Source organism: Leptosomus discolor, chromosome 5, assembly GCF_034619465.1.
Source record: "Leptosomus discolor isolate bLepDis1 chromosome 5, bLepDis1.hap2, whole genome shotgun sequence".
Lineage (NCBI taxonomy): Eukaryota > Metazoa > Chordata > Aves > Leptosomiformes > Leptosomidae > Leptosomus > Leptosomus discolor.
In genome coordinates, this window is record NC_141395.1 from 69535943 (window position 1) to 69556444 (window position 20502).

At 49.2% G+C, this 20502-nt stretch overlaps 1 protein-coding gene across 4 annotated transcripts in view; it reads right to left on the reverse strand.

Moving 5' to 3' along the window:
- SCRIB (scribble planar cell polarity protein) overlaps positions 1-20502 on the reverse strand; it is a 102927-nt gene that overhangs the window by 16283 nt on the left and 66142 nt on the right. For 2 of the 4 annotated variants that reach the window (XM_086464954.1, XM_086464952.1), the window contains exons 29-37: positions 19727-19810; positions 12741-12809; positions 10034-10084; positions 9396-9437; positions 8384-8509; positions 6522-6629; positions 3222-3269; positions 2830-2995; positions 1025-1193 (exon numbers count right to left, since the gene is read on the reverse strand). In XM_086464954.1, the coding sequence (XP_086321080.1) occupies positions 1025-1193; positions 2830-2995; positions 3222-3269; positions 6522-6629; positions 8384-8509; positions 9396-9437; positions 10034-10084; positions 12741-12809; positions 19727-19810 (863 nt within the window). Of the gene's footprint in view, positions 1-1024; positions 1194-2829; positions 2996-3221; positions 3270-6521; positions 6630-8383; positions 8513-9395; positions 9438-10033; positions 10085-12740; positions 12810-15038; positions 15447-19726; positions 19811-20502 lie in introns of all 4 variants that reach the window. The other 2 variants (XM_086464951.1, XM_086464953.1) reach the window with 2 other exon arrangements.

Below are 20502 nucleotides of genomic sequence, written 5' to 3' on the forward strand. Positions count from 1 at the left end.
AGCTGCAGTTACCGTCTGCACTCAAGTCGTGCACACGAAGTACCACTCAGTTTGATCTGTAAGGCAAGGAGGTCACTCAAGCCTGTTTTCCGCAGGTTAAGAGCACGCACACAGTTACTGTGGCTCAGTTGGCAGTGAGAAAGTTTATTGTGACTCTGCGCCAGTATTTACTGCTCAAGTTTATTTTCATTAAATTTCAGTTTGTGTTCTAGCAGGACAAAAGATACTTCAAGAAACACAAACTCAGTCTATTCCACTGCCTCGCCTTTGTTCAAGCATAAATAATAAGCAACTGAGAGCCATCTGATGGATCCAGCCTTACTGTTCTCTAACCTCCCACATTTCAATATGAAACAGGGTTTATTTATCCCTAGATAAGTAGGCCTTCACATCAAACCAAGAAGCTGGTTTGTATTTGCCTGCTGACCTTCCTTACAGTTGCCCTCCAGCACATGAGGTGGAAGGTCTCAGTGCATTCACTGTGTGACAAGTTCCTCAACAGAGACGGGACAGAAACAATGGGGAGAACGAGATCCAAAAGGACAGCCTAAGTGTTTTCAGGCACTGTAAGACCAACAATAGAAGTGTTTGTGAAGAGGAGAAGGTCTCTCAGAAAAGAGAGTCAGATAAGGACAGCTTCAGCTTTATTCTAGTGCAACCTTATTTGTATCTGAAGTCTTATGAGAAGCCTTTTCTCATTCCCCAGTTCTATGCCCAAGAATTAGAACAACCACATCAAGGCAACCTGGAGGACAAGTCCAGAAGAAGCAGGAAACAAAAGCCTAAAAGACCCCAAACCTAGGTTCAGCATCAGGGCTTCTCCCGAACCAGCTATCTCTAAAAATCAACATCTCTGCATACCCAAATGCACAGCTGAAGGAGCTATTCTTCTGAAAAGGAGGAGCTGGAAAACCCTGCCCGTTTCTATGCTGAAGAATATGCTCAGCCCTCTTCTGTGAAAAGTATTGGTACTGGGACACCTCCGACACATGTAGGTGGTACTAGGCTATCAGTCTTGTCTTACCGAGTTGCTGGAGCCTGGATGCTCCTTCCATTTAGTCTCTCAATCTTGTACTCGACTCCTTCAATGATGACACTGGACTGCACGCTCATCTCAGGCACCTGTTTTATCATCTCATCCTCTTCTGCCTCTTCCTCCAACAGAAGGGTACGTTTCTGCTGCAGTTTTCGAGCTGCAAAAATAAGACAGACTCATACCACAAAGCACTCACTAAACCCCCAGCCTCTGGGCAGGTCCTTATGCTCATCGTCCCTGCAAGTTTGTGCTGGTTTAAGTCCACACCCTCTCCATGGACACCTTTGCTTCTCCTCCGCTCCATTAATGCTTCAGATGTAACAAACTCTACATCATTCCCTCAGTCCCTCCTTCCTTATTCACTAAACCTCCATTACTGGTCAGCCTATAGAACAGATTTCCAACAGTTCGTCATGCTGAGTGCACTCATCCCCAAATTGGAAGTTGTGAGCAGACTCTTCTGCCCCCTTCCCCAGAGTGGACAGCTTCCCACTCGCCTCCTGGAGTACTAGTGGATGGGCCTCCACACATGGCAGTGGAGCGGGGGAACCAATAGGCAGGCAGGCATATAGGTCACACATGAGAACTGGGGACGAAAGGGGCCAGAGAGCAGGCTGCTCTGCAGGCAGCTATTGAGCAGGGGACCAGTGGTGTTCCTCAGGGCTCCATTCGAGGGCCGGTTCTATTCAATATTTTTATTAACGATCTGAATGCAGGAGCTGAATTCACCATTAGCAAGTTTGCTGATAACACTAAACTGGGAGGTGCTGTGGACTCTCTCAAGGGACAGGAGGCCTCACAGAGCGATCTAGACTGGAACACCGGGGAATCATTAATGGCATGAAATGAACACGAGCAAATGCCAGGTTCGCCACCTGGGGCAGAGCAACTCTGGACACGTGTCTACATGGGGTGGAGTGGCTGGAGAGCGGCCCAGCAGACCTGGGGGTGCTGGTCGGCAGCAGGCTCGGTAGGAGCCAGCAGTGTGCCCTGGCACCAAGAGGGCAAACCCCACCCTGGGGGTCATCAAACACAGCACGACCAGCTGGTCAAGAGAAGGGACTGTCCTGCTGTATCCAGCCCTGGTGCAGCCTCACCTGGAGCACTGCCTGCACTGCTGGGCCCCACCATTTAAGAAGGACGTTAAGGTACTCGAAGGGGCCCAGAGGGCGGCAACAAAGCTGTGACAGGGCTGGAAGGCATGTCCTCTGAGGAGCGCCTGAGGACTCTGGGTTTGTCTCGTTTGCAGAAGAGGAGGCTGAGGGGCGACCTCATTGCGCTCTGCAGCCTCCTGAGGAGGGGACATGGAGAGGGAGGTGCTGAGCTCTTCTCCCTGGTATCCGGTGACAGGACGCGTGGGAACGGCTCAAAGTTGCGTCAGGGGAGGTTCGGACTTGGCATCAGGAAGCATTGCTTTACTGAGAGGGTGGTCAAACAGTGGAACAGGCTTCCCAGGGCGGTGGTCGATGCCCCAAGCCTGTCAGTGCTTACGAGGCATTTGGGCAACACCCTTAATAATATGCTTTAACTTTTGGTCAGCCCTGAATTGTCAGGCATTGGACTAGGTGACAGCTGTAGGTCCCTTCCAACTGAAATACTCTATTCTAGTCTATTCTCACCTGTCTACCATAACTGCAAAGTAATTATGCTACTTGGCTTCTTTTACTAAATGTTTTTAAAATACACAAATCCAAACAGAACACTTATTCAAGTAGGTGTGCCTATAGGCTGACATTTCTAATGTTGCAGTTTCACTCAACAGGCCAAATTTCATTGCACAGATTCCAACATACCTTCCTCCTCTTTCATTTTCTTCAGGTCATCCTCTCCTACCAAGGAGACACGCTTGGGAGGCTTATCCATCTGCTGCTGCTTCACCTCAATTTCGAAATACTTCTGCCTCTCGCGGAAGGATCTCTGCTCAGGGCTGTGCAGTCCGCTGGGGCTGTGCGTGGCCACCTGCGAGAGCCACACTGGCACTGCCCACGGAGCGACTGGCCAAACCTCCCCCCTGCATCGCGCCCAACGCCCACCCACCCCATCTGGGTGCTCCACACTCTCTTCCTCCTCCCCAGCCCTCCCCTGTGTGCCCACCCTCTGGTCCTGTCTCCACATCCACAGCCCCCACAGCCCGAATCCTCTGCGAGTCCCCATCCTACTTCCAGCTCCAGCCACCAGAACTCACCTCCGCGGCAGTTTTGGGATTCTCTGTGCTGGTCTGGCCAGGCAATTCCTAAGGACACAGAGAAACGGGCACGTTCTAAAAGGAAAGTTTTCTACCACCAGTCCTGCCCTCCAGCCAAGTGTCGCCAATGCCACATAAGCAGCAGCAGTCCTGTACATGAGCTGATGGACCGGTTCACAAACAGTCCCAGAATTAACACAAGACAATGCCACTTCAGGCTTCGCAATCACGAGTAACGAGGACTTACATTAAACTGAAGGCTAAACAGAAACAGATGGTGACGACTTTTAAAAGGGCTGAAACTGGAAAACATGGGGAAATTGGTGAAGAACAGGAGCAGAGGGCTTAGCTTAAGATGGAGGAGGCTTAGCCTTTCTTTAAATCAAAGACGTAACTATTGAAAATTTACTTCTAAGAAGCAGAAACACTGTCACCAAAGAAAGAAATCTGTATTTACCAGAATAAATAACAGAATATTGGATGAGTAGAACTACAGGGGTCAGAAAAAGAAATTGATCCACAAAATTAATCTGTGAACCAGAAGGGCCAAAAAGTTATTTAAAATATGGAGGTGTTTTATTTTTACGAAAGAAAAGGAACCACAAGAAGAAAGCAAGCAGACTACCTTCAGCTTTGACTTTACTCAAATGCACTCCAAAAACTAACAGAAAGATTTAATTTGTGTAAGTAAGTAGCACAATACCACTGAAGGGAAGAAGAAAAAAAAAATAAAAAGAAAAAAGCCTCTAGCTAAGAAGCAAATGTCTGGAAAAAGAAATCATTGCTGCTAACAGAGAAGAAAACCTAAGAGCTCAGTACACTCACCTGCAGGGATAAGATAATCACAGTTCAACAATCCCGAATGAAACAACTTATGCAACGGCAAGTCTGACAAGCACAGATTTTTAATTGATTTGTTTAACTGGGTGGCAGTTCATGCCTTAAAAAAATAGCTAATATATCCTTAAAAAAAAAAAAATCAAGAAGCAGGCAAAAATAATTTGAGCAGTGGAGCTATCAGTCTGTTCAATTTCAACAGGACAAATGTTCACAGATGAATATAATTGAAACAAAAATAAACAGAAAAGGTTAAAGTGGAACAGGTGCAATGAAGACTAATCTAATATCCTCCTTTGGTAATATAAATATTTTTGAAACAAAGGAACTTCATAGATTTGTCTGAGACTTCTAAGATCAGTTTTGTGACCAACCTTGCTTAACATTTTCATTGCCAAATTTGACTCAGAAACCAGGAAGGTGTGAATAGAATTTGTGAACGGCAAAGACCAAAACATAGATTCACAGAAACGCAGAGTTGTCCGAGACCTCTGCAAATTATTTCATTCACCCACTCCACTGAATGGGGACAAGCATTGTCAAAATTCAAACCAGTTCTGAGCATCATCCTGGAACGACTGGTTGATTTGAGGAGGATGAAAAAAATTTAATTTAATAGTGCAAAACACAAAGTGATCTACTTCAGGATCAGTAATTGTTTCTTAAACCACGATACATTAGCTAGAGACTATGGAGCTGGAGAAATCACCCATGTACAAGATACAGCCTGACTCATGAACTCACATCATCTGGTGGGTCGCAGATGACACCAGGGACAAGTTCCACTTCCTTAGTGGAAACTTAGCCAACAACTTCCCTGAGCTTCTACTGGCTGTCACCTAACTCAGAGTACATCAGTCTACAAAGCTAAAATGTCCCAAAATCAGCACTACAAACAATAAAGACTGACTGACCCATATTAATTTACCAAACCAGATCAATATGAGGCCAGATGAGCACCAGTAGAGGACAAGGCAGCCAGCGGGAAGACAGGATTAGCTTAGACAGAACACAAAGTTGCTGTCACAAGTCACCGCAGAATAGCCACAGCTCCCAGTACAGCACGGTTATGGAAAAGGAGAGCGTGATCTATTGACACGTAAGGAAAGGTATTATCAGTGAAGACTGAGACAGACAGACAGACAGACAACACCACAGGGGAAAGAAATCCGTGGAACAGGACATCTCATTTGCATCAAAGATGGGCCACCAAAAATTCAGACGGGAACAGGCAAAAATAAGACGATGACGAGAACGGCGGGTCTTTCCAGACACAAGGTGCCAAAGGGGGCAGTGTTCTGCTGCTTTAGTAAGTCCAGTGACAGTGCAATTGTCCAGAAACAGCTGCAGAGATTCCGCGTAACCGAAGCGCTGGCACGCCCCGATACCAGCTCTTCAGGAAGGACCGGCAGGGAAGACAGCACGGGGGATGCTCACGGCACGCTGAGCGCGGGTCAGGACAACGCCTTTCCAGAGCACGGGCTGGCCACGTTCCGGGCTGCTGGAGTGCAGCCAGCGAGCCCAGGGAAGCCACCCTTCCTCTTGCTCAGCACTTACCAGAGCAGCGTGCCCAGTCTGGGCCTTCCCAGTACAACAACGCCACGAGCAAACTGCAGCACGTCAAGTGGAAGACCGATGAAATTATTTAGGGGGCTGCAGGACGTGATGTTTGAAAACAGGCTGAGAGGCTGTGCTCGTTCAGCCTGGAAAAGAGGAGGCTGAGGAGAGGGGGATCAGAGTCCTGTATTCAGCTTCCTAGAGGGGGGTTACAGAGCACAAGGGCAGACTTCTCGGAGGTGCACAGCAAAGGATGACAGGCAGCAGGCAAGTTGCCGTAACAGAAATTCTGATGAAACATATAGAAAAAACCTCTTCACAGCAGAGATGGTCATACACTGGAAGAGATTGCCCACAGTGACCTCAGAATCTCCATTTTTGGAAATTCAGAACTCAAGTGGACTGGGCCTGAGCAACACCATACAACTTGGAAGGTTGCCCTGCTTTGCATGGAGGACTGAGGCAGATGACCTCCAGAGGCCTCGTCTAGCCTGAATGGCTCCATGATTCAAATACACGGAGGGAAGAAGGAATAGTTCCAATTAAGTTAAACATCTAACAAAAAAAAATCCCTCAGAACAGGTTTAGCCTGACCCTGGACTCTGGAAGTTCAGAGTTTTAGATCAGAACAGCATCCTCGTGTCCGAGGAGAGCAACAGCGACATGAAATTCAACGAGCTTCCAGGACTCAATACATTTATGGACAGGACTCTGCAGGGTGACTGTCCCGCAACATGAATAGACTTCAACTTCCAAGGGGACCTCAACATGTCTCTCCTTCATGACAGCTTTCTTTGGAGGAAACAAATCACTACCTCCTTCCTATTCTCACACTTCCCTTGCTCACCTGCAGTGCTCAGTCTTCTGTTTGTAGCACTGTGGGTGTAACGTCCCCCCCCAGCCAGCACTAACCTCAAGCAGAGGGTGTGACAAGGGCACTGCTGCAAATGTCTTGTATGCTTGCTTGACATTGATGGGGATCTCGTCAGGAGAGGGTGGTGAAGGTGGCTTTTGCTACAGGGACAAAGACAGAAGGTAAAGATAACCACAGATGTTACAAAAAACCAAGCATGGGGAAACACAGCACAACTCCCAGCCTGCAAAGCCTGAAGAGTGGAATATATAAGGGACAGCTCCTGCAGCCTTGGGCAGAAACACAAGCAGCGTATTGTGTACACGCTATACACAGCGGCACGTGTCACAGCCCCGTTTTATTTCTTGGATGGTGGCAGAACGATCCTTGTGGTTGTTCAGATCCTCACTGACTCGGCCAGAACCCTGTGACTGATCTCTTGGCCATGGGGCCATACTGCTGTCACAGTCCTTAAGGATTTCCAGCCAATTCAACTAGCATGTGCCTACTTGAATCAGTGGGCTTTGGGGGCTGGAATAGGACAGCTATACAGTTGACTGACCCCTACTTAGGGCCGAACAAGCCACATTTAGTTTATTAGAAAATGAAAGATAAGCCTGGCCTTACCTGGCATTTCTGACTGAAGGGGCCTTTGTCATGAGAAGGGATCTGTTAGTCTCATTGGTTTTTTTGCAGTGGCTACTGTATTTCTGTTTATAAAATGACCAGTGTGTACTTCTACTTACTTCAAGGCTAATGGGCAGTCCCCTAAACCAAAGTGGCAACCCGTTCAGGTGTCTATAAATCTGGAGACGACCTGCCTTTCATCTCAAATTTTCCCTTCGCAGAATTCCACTTACTCGGAAACATCTGATAAGGTCCAAGAGGACCCTCCTACTGCTTGTCACTTGTCTTTGTGGGTCTTTTCCTCACCCATCTTCCTCGTGACCCCTCCTATCACATCCGGGGAGGAAGAAGAGTTGGGATGACCTGCTCAGAGCATCGCAGAAATTAATGGGAGTGGAGGGGAAATGACACCACCACCTTCCTTTCTACTAGAAAACAAATCGCCTTTAGTGGCTTCATTCCTTCAATCCCTCTATCTGCACTAACTCAGTTTCAGGTGTTTGTGGTTTTTCTTTGTCCTCAACTGAGGCCCCATTAGGTTGTTTGATGATGTTCCCTTCTGCATAGGCTAAAGACCAGCACATCAAGACCAGAAGAGTGTAAAAAATGTGAATCTTGGCCAATTACATGGATTATATATGTCTGTCTGTCTCCAAATCAGGTCTCTAATTTGGTGTCACGTCATACAAGCTTCAGTAAAAAGAGAAGGGCTATATTGCAGGTACGCAAGCCTCCTGTCATGACAAAGACCAAAATACCTGAATCTTTCTCCGCCATCAACAAACAGCCCAGGGAACATGAATCTTTCAAAAACAATTGTTTTGCAAATCATAAAACTTATTATCAGCAAGATGGTATTGGCTCTTGCTCCAAGATGCAAGACATTGACAGACAAAGGTTCTGAAAGATTTATGCCTTAACAGAATGCAACACCTCATAAATAAGGATGTAGAACTGCAACTGCTCTGGGAATTTCATCCACAACACAGTTTCAACAGTGCTAACTTCTTGAATGGATAAGTGAAGAACACAAGGCAGGCTGGTAAGGCTCATCTGTGTTAGAAAAATGAATGGGATGCACTGTGACTACTTGTGAAGAGTATGGGTTCTTACCCAAGGCATCCAGACCGATGCATAAACAAGACCAGCCTTAGCTAAGGCATGCGTTCTTTCAACTACAGAATCACCACTGGGAGCAGGGTTCAGCCTACCCACCAGAAAAAGGGGCACTATAGCAACATAGGGCAGGTAGACACAGCTTAGCAAGAAGGAACTGCAGGCCACTTACAGAGTTCTGGATATTGAAGCACAGCTCAGGTTGCTGGAAGGGATTGGGGCTGTCCCCGTCCTCCAAATTATGTGAGGCAGCATTTTGTCGCACTCGGGAAAGAGGCTGAATGACGCCTGGCTTGGTCTGCTTATGTCAATACCACAGAACAGGGGGAAAGGCAGAAGAAGAGGGGTGGGGAAGAGAGGGAGAGAGAAGAAAAATGAGCAGTTAGGGCAGCAAGATGTCTCTGCCATGCAAGTGAATAAGACAAATCCATGCACCTGAGCTCAATTCCTCAGCTGTGCTGCTGACTCCAGCTACCAGACTGGAAGTGAGTTACTGAAGCAAACACCAAACAATGCCTCTGGTGCAAGTATTTTGGACAGGCAGTGGGATTCAAACAAATCAGGGTCACAACAGGACCAACGGGTTACAGAGAAGGCCAGGACACAAGGAAGAATCTGCCATATAAGTGGCAGCTGCAAGGGTCAGAGGGGTACAGCATGAGTACGTCAAAGCCTGGGGAATGTAAGCATCGTGAATGGAAGATGCAGTAGGGAAACATCATCCAGGAATGGATATTGGCAAAAGCTGGGGATGAAAATGAACTGAGACCCAGCCAGGGCTCCAACTAGAAACGCAGAAATAAAAGCAGAGATGAGAGTCTGAGATTTGACACAGAAGTCACAGTTGGATGCTGTGTGGAAGTGAATGAAACATCTAATACTAAAGAGAGTAGAAGCAGGAATTGAGTAAGCCAGCAAAAACTACATGAGTGAAAGCTGCAAGGGTAAACAGGAATAAAGGCTGCAAAAACACTTGCATCGAGTTTTCAAACTGACAATATTTAAGACTTAGTGCATTTGTACAAACTTGAGGCATAGCGGAGGACTGAAGAAGACAGAGTAAGAGCCGACAGTGAGATCCGCAGGACTGCAAGTGAGCACACGCAGAAGGAAGAGGCAAGCTCTATGTGTGCTGGAGAATGCATTGGGACACTACAATAAGGTCTCATGGCAGATGTACTTACTGATTTACTGTCATCCTGTGATGTAATGAAGTTAATTGAAGCCTGAAAACAGAAATACAGGTGTAAATTTGGAGTCCATACAGGAAGCCTTTAGTTTATCCTGCTCTGTACAAAAAGAAATACAAAACTCCCAACCCCAACCCCTCCCCTGCCCCGCTGCCTTCCCTGTACAGGGAAAAGCCCCCGGGTTCCACACCAGCCCCCGCCCTACCTTCTTCATGTGGGGAGCAGTCCAGAGCCCACCCGCAAGAGCTTCTTGCGGTCCTTTGGCTACATGAGAAGGCACTCGCAACTCTCTGCACAGCTCCGGGCACCGACACCCCCCTCCCCGTGGCTGCTCCAGCCCGGCTGGTCCTGGCCCTTGTTTACCTCCCCTGCCCTCTGCACTTGCTACTGAGCTTGAGCAAAGCCATCAGCACCCCAGCTCCTCCGCCAGGAAGCGCCCGCAGATGCCATCTCAGCAGTGGCTAGCAGGGAACAGCCCCTCGTGCTCGGCCTGCCGCCCCGGGCGCCACCCTTGGTGAGCACCGAGCCCGAGAGCTGGGGAACGCGGAGCCAGAGGAAGGGGCGAGGAGCAGCGGTGCCGGGTGAGAGCAGCACGGAGCAGCAGCGCACACTGCACACCAACAGGCACTTACAAAGCGGGTCTCCCTGCCTGGCAGGTGAGCAGGCCGAGGGGCTGCAGGCGTCTGGAGAGGGGCAATGCCAGGGAGGATCACCAGGGGAGAGAATGGGAGAGAAAACGAAGAGACTAGGTTTTCTGCGTGAGAGCCTGAGACAAGCAACTTTCCCGGCACAGAGACTGCAGTCACCCACAGCTGTCAAGTGTCCCCACGCAGCTCCTTGCTGCCTGCCATGAAGAAAACCCCTCTGCCTTCCTTGATGTGCACACACACAGACCCACCACAAACACCTCCTTCCTCCCGCCGCCTGCTTCCTTCCCCACGAGAAGCTTGCAGAACTCAATGCCAGGCGAGACCATCATGATGCCAGCCTCAGGATGAAGGATTCGATTTCCCTCGGTAATTCTCTGAGAGCTCTGAAATAGGCCTATAAATTCTGGCTGGACTACCAGGTGTCAAACCCAAAGAGTTTACATTAAAAATAGATGGTGGCAGAGAATTAGAGATGCAGTTCCTTGGATCTTCTACTCTGGAGCAAAAACCTGAGGGTCAAGCCTCCCGAATCCCCAGAAGACATACAAGCCACAAAGCTAGAGATTGCCCTGTGTCCTTCAGTATTACCTGTTGGACCTGTTCCATTTTGTGTAACATTCACTGTCCAGACAGAACTAAATCTACCAGACACAGCCTTACCTGACATGCAGGAGACTGCTGCAGAAGGCTCTGATCCAGAAACTACTAAATCATGTAAATGTGACAGAAAGCTCATACACAGAATGCAGGGTTGAGAATGCCACTAGCGAGACTAATGGCTCAGCACTGTGACACCAAGCAATCTTCAAGAACAACTGCCAGAGTCACTGATTCATAACAGCCACAGACCAAGTAAGGAAAAAAAATTACACATAGACTAGATCTCAGAAATGAAGGCAGTGAGCAAACCTGCTGAAGACCTTAAAAGGCTAAAATAAAGGACAAAGTAATGAAACTGGCTATAAACGCTTTAAGAAATTAATAGAATCTCTCTTGGCATACGCATTTCTGAACAGAGAGATAAAAGAGAAAAACAAGAAAAAAAGCTCTATAGATTATTCAATATGCTCAAGCTACAGAGAATTCATTATATGAAAAACCTGAAGTGATAGACTACAAATTACAGCAAGTGCTACATTAACAGGGACAAATGCCTGCATCTGCAAAAATGTTCCTGGGGTGCTCTGAACTCCGCAGAATGCATTAGTGAGACCTTGTTTATTCTTCGCAGAGCCCACGGAGGAGAGAGCGAACAGTTCACCTGGAAAGCTTTCACTGTCAGAGCAGTGACTGCTATGAGACAACAAAGCGGTCACTGTTGCCACAGGAACTGGATAATGACAAACCATTAGACTCTAAAGACAGTTCATCATTGAGCAAGCCCATCCTGAGTTAGGAGAGCAGACAGCATTACAGCCAGAGGGTTGCTAGTGGCAAGGACACTAGCACTGAGCCTCCAATGCCAAAATACTGATAAACAAAACCATTGGGGTACTACAAAAGTTGTCTATGACAAGTTGGGACAAGGGACGTGCCATCCCAATACTAGTTTTTAAAAAAAGAAGAAAAAAAAAAAAGAAAAAAAAGAAAAAAAATCACAGTAAGTGTACTAAATCTTGGAGCTGGCACCTAGAAAGATGTAGACTTTCCATCTCTAGAGGTGTTAAAAATTTAATGGGACATGGCCTTAAGTAACCCGATCTAATTGGACCTGCTCCAAGTGTGGTCTCAGACTAGACCTTCCCTCCCAAATCATTCTATGAGCAGCTACATGGCCACCCTTTGGGATTTGGGCTTCTTTTCCAACTAAGAGCTGAGGATCTTTGAAGACAGCAAATTAATATCTAGATCTGTTTCTATTGTAGAATGAGGAGTAGCACCCCCACCCCAATTCTTTGAGATAGAAAGAACCCGATCTCAACGAAAATTTGCACGCGTTGCAAAAGGAAACCTCTGATCAGTATGCAACTGCTGTCAGAAAAGCAAATGACTGCAGTGAACAGTATTTTCTTCTGATCTTATTGCGTCCCTGGTGGTCACTCAATTTCAAAGGATCCAAGAACTGAGGGAGAAGCCAGACAGGCCAAAGCAGCAACAGAAGATGGACTGAACTGTTGCTCCCTACAGCTCCACTGTCCTACTCGCTGCTCCCAGCCACATGGGCCTGACCCTTCTCTGGAGGCAGCATTAATTGTCAGCTCACCCCAAGGTGATGCAATTCATCTCACTAAGCTGAACTAACCTAGCAGAAAAGCAGACAGCTTTTGTCCAGCTTAGAGAACTCACAACTCAGCTAACGACCAGGTAAGTGCCAGAGCTAAAAATGACTAAGGACAGAGTACAAAGTACAATTTTCAGTTCATTCTAGCCCCTTAATATAAAAAACAGTAAGATATAATGATTGTGAAGGGAAAATTTTAAAAAATCTATTTAAGAGTATTTAACTTCTAAAGGCTCAACTAACTTGTTAAACCTACTGCCCTGGGACGCAAAGTGAAATCAAAGATTTAGCAAGATTTAAAAGGAAGGATCAGTTACATGAGCCTCCTGTGACGGACACCCCTCCACCTCAAAAGTATCACTCTCTAGGACGGAAATCATACTCAGCTTCCCACGCCCTGGTGCCGTCTTGCCCTGGAAGCATGCCTCCCTGCCTTCCCCGCCCTGCCTGTCCTGGGAGCAGTCTCACCTGCTGATTACCAGGAGAACAGGGGGTTTCACGCTTGGAATTTCCTGTCCCAGACTCGCCCGCAGGAGCCTGGAAGAGAGAAGACAAAGCTAGAAAGTTACTGTACAGCAGCAACCCCCATGCCTCTCCCCGAGCAGTGAGACCAGGAGGCAAAGGAGACCACTGACATCCAGCCCGAGGGCAACCACGGGCCACCTCGCCGCACAAGGGCAGAGTTAGCGTTGGGCCAACGGCAGCTGTCACACGGCAGGAACTTGCAAGAAGTGCTAGGAGCAGCAAGGGAATGACGTGAAACCTGGAACGGAGATCACGTCCGAATGCTCCGCAAGGCCAGCTGAACCAGGCCAAGGCCTTCTGCCTCCTAAGACATGCCCAGGAGCCCTCTCCCCCCAGCTTTTCTTTAGCCCTCAACGGACTGGGCCACAGTCTAGGCAAACCTCCTGTTGTATAGGTATACCGAGCCAAAAGCCACCCCCAGCTGAAAGGAGACAAGATTCATCCCCAGCCACATCCATTGTAGCTGGACTACTGGCAAGACCTCTATGAGTAGCCCAGAGCATAGGAAACACAGGGCTCCCACCCCTTCCACGGGAACCCCAGATCACGAACGCTCCGGCTGAGCCAGCCTACAGCCAGCCCCAACAGCTACAAGAAAGCAGAGTTCCAATAATTACCCGCTGTCTGTCCCCAGGGTTAAGGAGCACAATTTAGAAAGTGTTTTAGATGCCTAAAGATGGAAACAGCTCATTTGGGATGGAGAGAACTGTTTAAGCAAATCCAGGGTGCCGCAGTCATTAATACCATACCCATGCACTAGTGAATCATGTTAATTGGATTCAAGTCAGCCTTGGGCGATTGTATTTCTACTGACCAAACCAGGAGATGTGATCTGAAGTTTATAGTGGAGCACAGAAAACATCTGATCCTTCTTAGCACTGTAACGACAGAGAACGTGGCAGTATCAACTGATCTACTTCCACACCTTCTTGCTCACTCTGCTTCTGGCTACCGCTACCCAAGTCTTGCCGTGTGCCAGCACGTGCAGCTCACCCACCCGCCAAGGCAGGAGCTGTTCTACGATACTGTTTTCCAGGGACTTCAACGGCCCAACCCAGCTGACAAATGACTGCTCCTGTTCTGGTGTCAGCACCCAGGAGAACAGGCGGACAGGGGGAGCCTGTCCCTTTTGACAGTAACGTGGAATTAGATTAGCTCCAGCTAACTGCGACACCCAGTGACTGTGACTGCCGATAGCTGACCTGGCATAAGGGCTACCTTCAGGAAGGGTCCGTGCTTTGGGACCACTGCTTTTTTGACCTTTTGAACTCTAAAGCTGGATGTCTATAATGTCCAAGTCACAGCCTTTGACTTTTAATACACTGAGAAGTTACAGAGATGCAACTACATGCCTTGCTCTATGCTCATCTGCCTACACATCTGTGAAAAACAAATCCTCACCACAGAACTAGGCTACAAACATCTAAGAGAACTACAGCTGGGTGGTATTTTGTTTGTTTGTTCTTTCTTCTGTGTGTGTGGGCTGGTTGTTTGCAGTTGTTTTGCTTCTCTTGCTTTTCAGACCTCCCGAAAGGCTGAGAAAGGAAGAACGGGGAAGAGTGGTGTGGTGCTAACCTGGAACCTAACATCTTTGGGTCTACTCCTTGCTCCACCACAGGTTTCCTGTGCAACAGCGAGAAAGTTAAACACAGACAGACTTCCCAGAGCAAAAAGCAAAGCTCTTCCTTGAAATCTGAAAGTCCAGATGTACCAAAACGTGTCCCTTCACAGAACTGCATGCCCCGGGCTGTAGATTAACTATGTCAGCTGCGCTGCCTCTGAAGTTTTCAGAAGTCTAAAAACGGCTGCGTTTGTTCAGGCCCAGACACACAAGTGTGACAGCACCACCGCCACCGTTCCTCTACAAGCCCTGCCAACTCCCTGCTCCCACGACCACAGCAGACAGGGAATGCCGCTGCCCCGAGCCTGACTCCTGCCCGCCCAGAGAGACGCGGGGGAAGTTGCCCGACATCGCTGCCCCCCCTCAACGAGGGGCTCAGCGGCGTGCGCACTTGGCCATAACTGGGGTACATTAGTGGCTGGAAGACAACTCGCTGGCCGTCAGTGCCCGACGGCCTCCGCGCGCCGCGCTGGCGAAGCACACGTGTTAGGGGCCGCCCCGCGCAGGCCTCGTGCTGCCCGGCCGCCGGGGCCCGGTGCATGCGCAGGGGTTTAGTAGGAGGCGAGCGGCCTCGACTGCGTGACGGCATGCCACACACAGCATGCCGTGGGACTGCTTGCCTTGGAGTAAAGGTTGGTCTTCAGCACGCCCCCCCTGCCATAGCCCAGGGGCGGGCCCCCCAGGCAAGCCTTGCCCGCTGCCTTCCCCTTGCGGTTCGCCACCACAAAGGGGTTCTCGCTGAAGAGGATCGGCTGAGAGTCGATCATGCACTCTTGCTCCGGCGTCTTTGGCATCTGGTCCTGGGACAAGGGGCAACCCGTGGGATCCTGCTTGTCTAGCTGGGGCTTTTCTGCCCCACTCGGGCACTCGTCAGGTGACGCGGGGTCCTGCGGGAGGCCGGCCACGCTGCCGATGACCGGGCCTGCAGCCGTGTCTGGGTACGAATCCCGGCTGTCCTGTGCCACTGCCAGAGGCAGCACAGCGCAGTCGCCCTCCATGCTGGAGCTGGCCTTACTGTACTGAACGGGCTGAGAGGGAAACAAAAGGATCAGAAGGAAACAAGGAGTAAAGGAGAGGAGGGAGAAAATACAGAGCAGCTGCTGATGCTGAAGGACAGAGGTGAGAATTCCAGCACTAATGCCCACACGGCCATGCCTTCTCTCTCCTCCACTCCACCACCAATCTCGTGATCCCAAACGCTACTTCCAAGAGAGGACCTTGCTGTCAGCATGCAATACATACACCAAGTCATCGATTGGCACAAACACACCCCCTGCACTTTCCAGCTCTAACACACGTTCCAGCCTTCACTCCCGCAGCTCACCAGTAACACTGCTGCTCTCTAGCAAAACTGATTGCCAAAACCTGCACAAGCACACATCCAGGGGATGCAGCACATCCTCAATTCAACTCCACCATCGCATGGCCAAACACCAACTGCCTCACCCCAGCACACTTCCAAGTAGCTCCAGCACTGCCACGCAGAGTAACACCTCTCACCTCGCTCCAACGCATTTCCAGCAGTTGCACAGTTATCACCGTATTGTCTGCCCCATGCATTCCCATCACACCTGCGTGGGCAAACACGCTTTTATGACCCCACTTCATCGAAACACACACCAACGAGTAACAGACAGCTAAATAACAGCTAACAGAGCACAGGTCCCTTTGAGCACTCTTACTGAAGGCAGGACTGAAACAGAGCTCCAGTTCTGCCTGGGCTCAACTGTACCCAACCAAAATGAAGCACTGACCTTTCCTCTTTTAATACTATAAAAGAGAGTTCGTTACCCCAGCCAAAGCCTTCTTCAGGGAAGCAGAGATAATCAGAGAGCAGTGATCAAATCTCCTTCTATCCAAGTGCCTGCTGGGGAGCAGAAAGACCTCTTCTGCTCAGAGCACATTCTCCAACTCCTGTGTCATGGCAGCATTCACAAAAATAGCTCTCAAGGGCTGGGTGGGCTGGTGACTATGATGGCAGCTGAGAGGCTCAGGAATTTCCGAGGCCCTCCCCTAACCCCTCAACCCCAACCCAACATAAAGCAGGGGTGGACAGAGCCCTGGCTCATATCGTATTTCTTTAGGCAGCAAAGCCTGCGCTACCCTTCGAAATTTTGTTGTTGTAGCTATGTGACATTCCAGGGCAAAAAAAACCCTACCAAAAAACCCCACAAAAAACCACCCCCGAATTCCAACCTGCTTTTCCCAGAGTGCCATAAACTAGCAAGAGCTCTAGTGCATGTAAAGTTGTGCCCCAGGCAAAAAAGTACTTTCAGGAACATTCTTTGTTCATAGGGGATGCTGCAACAAAGACACTGCCAGCAATCCACCACTGCAAAGCAGGCTGGTCGGTCCTGCAGCCAGGCCTCTCCGACACCAAAGGCAGGCGGCAGGCCTGCCCTTGCCAAGCAGAAGAGCACGAACACTGACCAGCCTGGGTTCCAGGCGAACCCCACCACCAAGGCCCACCCTGCTTCACACAAAGGGAAAAAAAACAAAAACCACTTCTGGGGCGCTGTGGAGACGGACACCTCGCCAAGACTGCGTGACGCCTGACAGTCCGTGGGGAGCCTCAACCCCTGTGTTGTTCATGGACATGACTGGAACTGAGCTCCATCTGCCCCTCGCTTCAATCTCCAGCGCTTCTGCTGCAGCAGCGTATTCCAGGGCGGGACACGTCGCTCCTTCTGCCTCACAGCGGGCTATTTTTATCCGACCAGCAACTACTACTATTTCGGGTAAGCAAAGATTTTGGCAATGCAGTGTGCTTTTCCCAGCCTTGCCTCTGTCCTCCCCAGTCCAGCAGACAGGACAATCATGTTTTACCCTGCATCCTCCAAGGCAAATACAGAAGAAATGCATTTGCGGTTCTGATCCACCACTTTGCCCCAGCCACTGAAACAAATCTAAATTTAACTCTAATGAACAAGTACAGAGAAAGCATCAATGGCTAGAAATTTAAGAGAAATAGATTCACACTAGCAAATACAGATCGTTAAATTAACTAAATACGGTGACATGTGACTGAGATGTAAAGTCTTCTCCATTTCTTATAGTCCAGAAAGCAAATTTAGACTTTAAATGCTTTGCTGTGGCTAGATGCAGTCACTCACAGGTATGGTTTTCAAGTCCGTGCTATGCAGAAGACAGAGACTATAATGGCTCCTTTATTGCTGCGATGGCAGCACCCAGACGCTGCAGCGCCGGGTACGCTGCAGACATCAAGTCACCGAGCAGCCGGCACAGCCGGGGGCCAGCGCTGAGGCAGGCATTCTCATGCAGCTTTCAACTGGAATTTTTCAGTTGGGGGTTTTACGAGTACACAGACAAAACAGGCTTGCATCTCAGCAAGCCTTTGCTAAATCTTGCTCACAAAGGGACCAATGCACGACAATACAGATTAATCAGACAGACAAGCAACCGCCCCTTCTTTAGGGGCAATTCTCGGGGAATCCTCATGACAAATTCCACCCGCAACCCCCAGCACTCACAACAGGGGTCTGCACCTCCTCCTGCTCAACAGTGCGAAGAACAGCAGGCCCTGCAACGCCCTTGAAGCAACTACACGGCAACAAAAGGTACGCAGACACTGTTTAGAGAACGTACGTGGTGAGAAAGCTGGCCTAGAGACGGGAAGAAAGTGAAAAATACTGTGGGAACTGGGCAGCAGCATTAGTCACTTAATCCAGTCGGACTGTCTGGAGATAGACAACCTGTTAGTGGAACCACGTGCTTTTCTGCTGGCCAGACCGACCCCAGTCCGAGCCTTCCAGGTGGTCACTAGGCAGCCCAGGTGCAGCCCCCGCAGGAACGCAGAGCCTGGCTGTCCCGGAGGCCCGTGGCTCCCTGTATCCATGATCTAGGCAGGCGTATTTTTTCAAACAGAGCAAAGACAGGGCTGGGCAAACGACAGCTGGAAAAAGAGAAACACGGGCACCAATTGGCCCTTCCCCTGACACGGGACATTTATAGATGCGCCCATACACCCCAGCATTCCAGCGTGTTCGGCCCCACATTCCCGCGCCGGGTGTTCCTGGCCTGACATGGACTACTGAGGCATGAGTTCCTGAATGCTCTGGACAACACTAGGGATGTCCAGCAAAGAGGCAGCTGCTTGTGTGGGGCTGGCTCTCCCCTTGTTTCCAGCTACTAAGAGATGCTAAAAGTAACGTTAAATCTTTTCCTGATAATACTTTTCTGTGTGAACAGCCAGGAGAGAAACCCCAAAAGCTGGGTAGTATGGGGAAGAACAAAATGAGGCAAAGCTGGAGACAGAGCAGGGCTCTAATCATTGCGAAAACAAAAAAAGCAAGAGGGCCTGAAGACAGGAAGAGGATAGTGAACAGGAGAGGAGACTTGTCTGGACGAAATGAGGTGGAGACAGTAAAGGGTAAAAGAGATGATCCAGAAACAATGGAATGGGAATGCAGAATCTGACAATGACAGTACAGGGTGGTCTGGCTGCAACAGGAGGAAAGGAATGGATGTGGAGACCGAGGACACGTGGGAAGGAGCAGGCAGAAGCCCAGCGGCACTGGTATGATGCAGAGAAGATAAAACATGACCAAAGGAAGCACAGATGGAGAGGTGAGGTGAGATTTTAAACAACACAGGAGAGACAGATGACTTTGTAATCTGTGAAGTTTGTGAAATCTGGATTTTCTCGTGGCTGAGCTGCCACTATGTATCAGGGACTGAAACGCAGGCCACAGGGCAGGAGCATCCAAGGCTGATCAGGGCTAAGTCATGACACGCCAACCCTGCCACTTTGCCTTCAGCAGTCCTAGACGGACCTTGACCTTCGTATTTTTGGTATCAGCACCCTGTATCCCTCCTCCTTTCTAAACACCATCCCACGATGAGTTTACAACTAAGCCGTGCACACAACGTTGTCACCTTCTGTGTCAGGAAGAATCCTCCCCTCCATCCTCTGCAGCTTTCAGCAGCTTCGTCCTTCCATGAGAAATCCCCGGCACTCTCCCATTCACACGTACCCTTCTCTCCTGCTGGGCTGTTCTGTCTTGTCTGAGACACTTCCCTTCGCAGCTCAGCATTGCGCAGGCCGCTTCCCTTTCCCAAATCGGAAGCGACCTGGCTCTCTGCTCTCCTCATTTTCTTGTTCTAATCTTTCTTTTGCGGCTACCTCCTGTTTCAGACAGTGTCACAGTCTACCACAGTTCTGCTTCCCAGTTTTCCTCTGCAGAGAGTGCTGTCACCTCTCACACCAGGGCACGAGGAGAGGGCAGGTAACGGAACAGCCGCGGCTTCCCCCACGCAGGGACCCACATCTCAACAGCCCCTCACTTACAGTGCGATTGACTCTCTGTAAGCCACTGCTGGGCAAAGCAGCCAGGGTCCGATAGTCCAGTCTCAAAGGTTCACTGGTGACATTCTGGAGAAGGCAAGGGGGGGAGCAAAAAAAACACAAACACCAGGAAGAGATCAGGCCAGAAGTCATCTAAATCAACCAGAAAGAGCAATTAAAAGGAAACCACCCCTAGTAATAACAACCAAGGCCTTATCTCCAGACTCTGCAGAAAGTTCCCATTGCCTGGAAATGAACCTGGAATTCCCATACACAACCATGGGGACCCACGACAGAGGTCAGGCTTGAGAAATACAGACATGTTGCTCTAGGCCCTTGGTCACCCACCGGTGTGCAGATCCCCACCATTCCTCCTGCCCCCACGTGCACACATCCATTCCCTTATAGGGGGAGAGGAGAATGTGACATACATACCAGTTTTCTCCAAATAGCATCCAGAAAGGCTTCCAGTCTGGATTTGGAGACATTTGAGAGTGCAAATCTACAACTCCTCTATAGGATCTTGTCTCAACCTCAACTCACACTCCTTGTATAATTTTGTTTGATTTTGCTTCCATTTGCATTTGTGTGTCTAATTCTAGACATTTTCACCATTCCTTCCTCAATCACATTACAAATGTCTTAATTCCTGGTATCTTCTCTTATACCCAAAAGTCAAGTCTTTGGGGGAAGGAGGGGGTGAGGAGTAGAGAACAGAAGTTACAGGGAACGAGCACTTTTGGAGATTTCTCCGGCCTTCAAGTCCAGTTGTGTCCCTT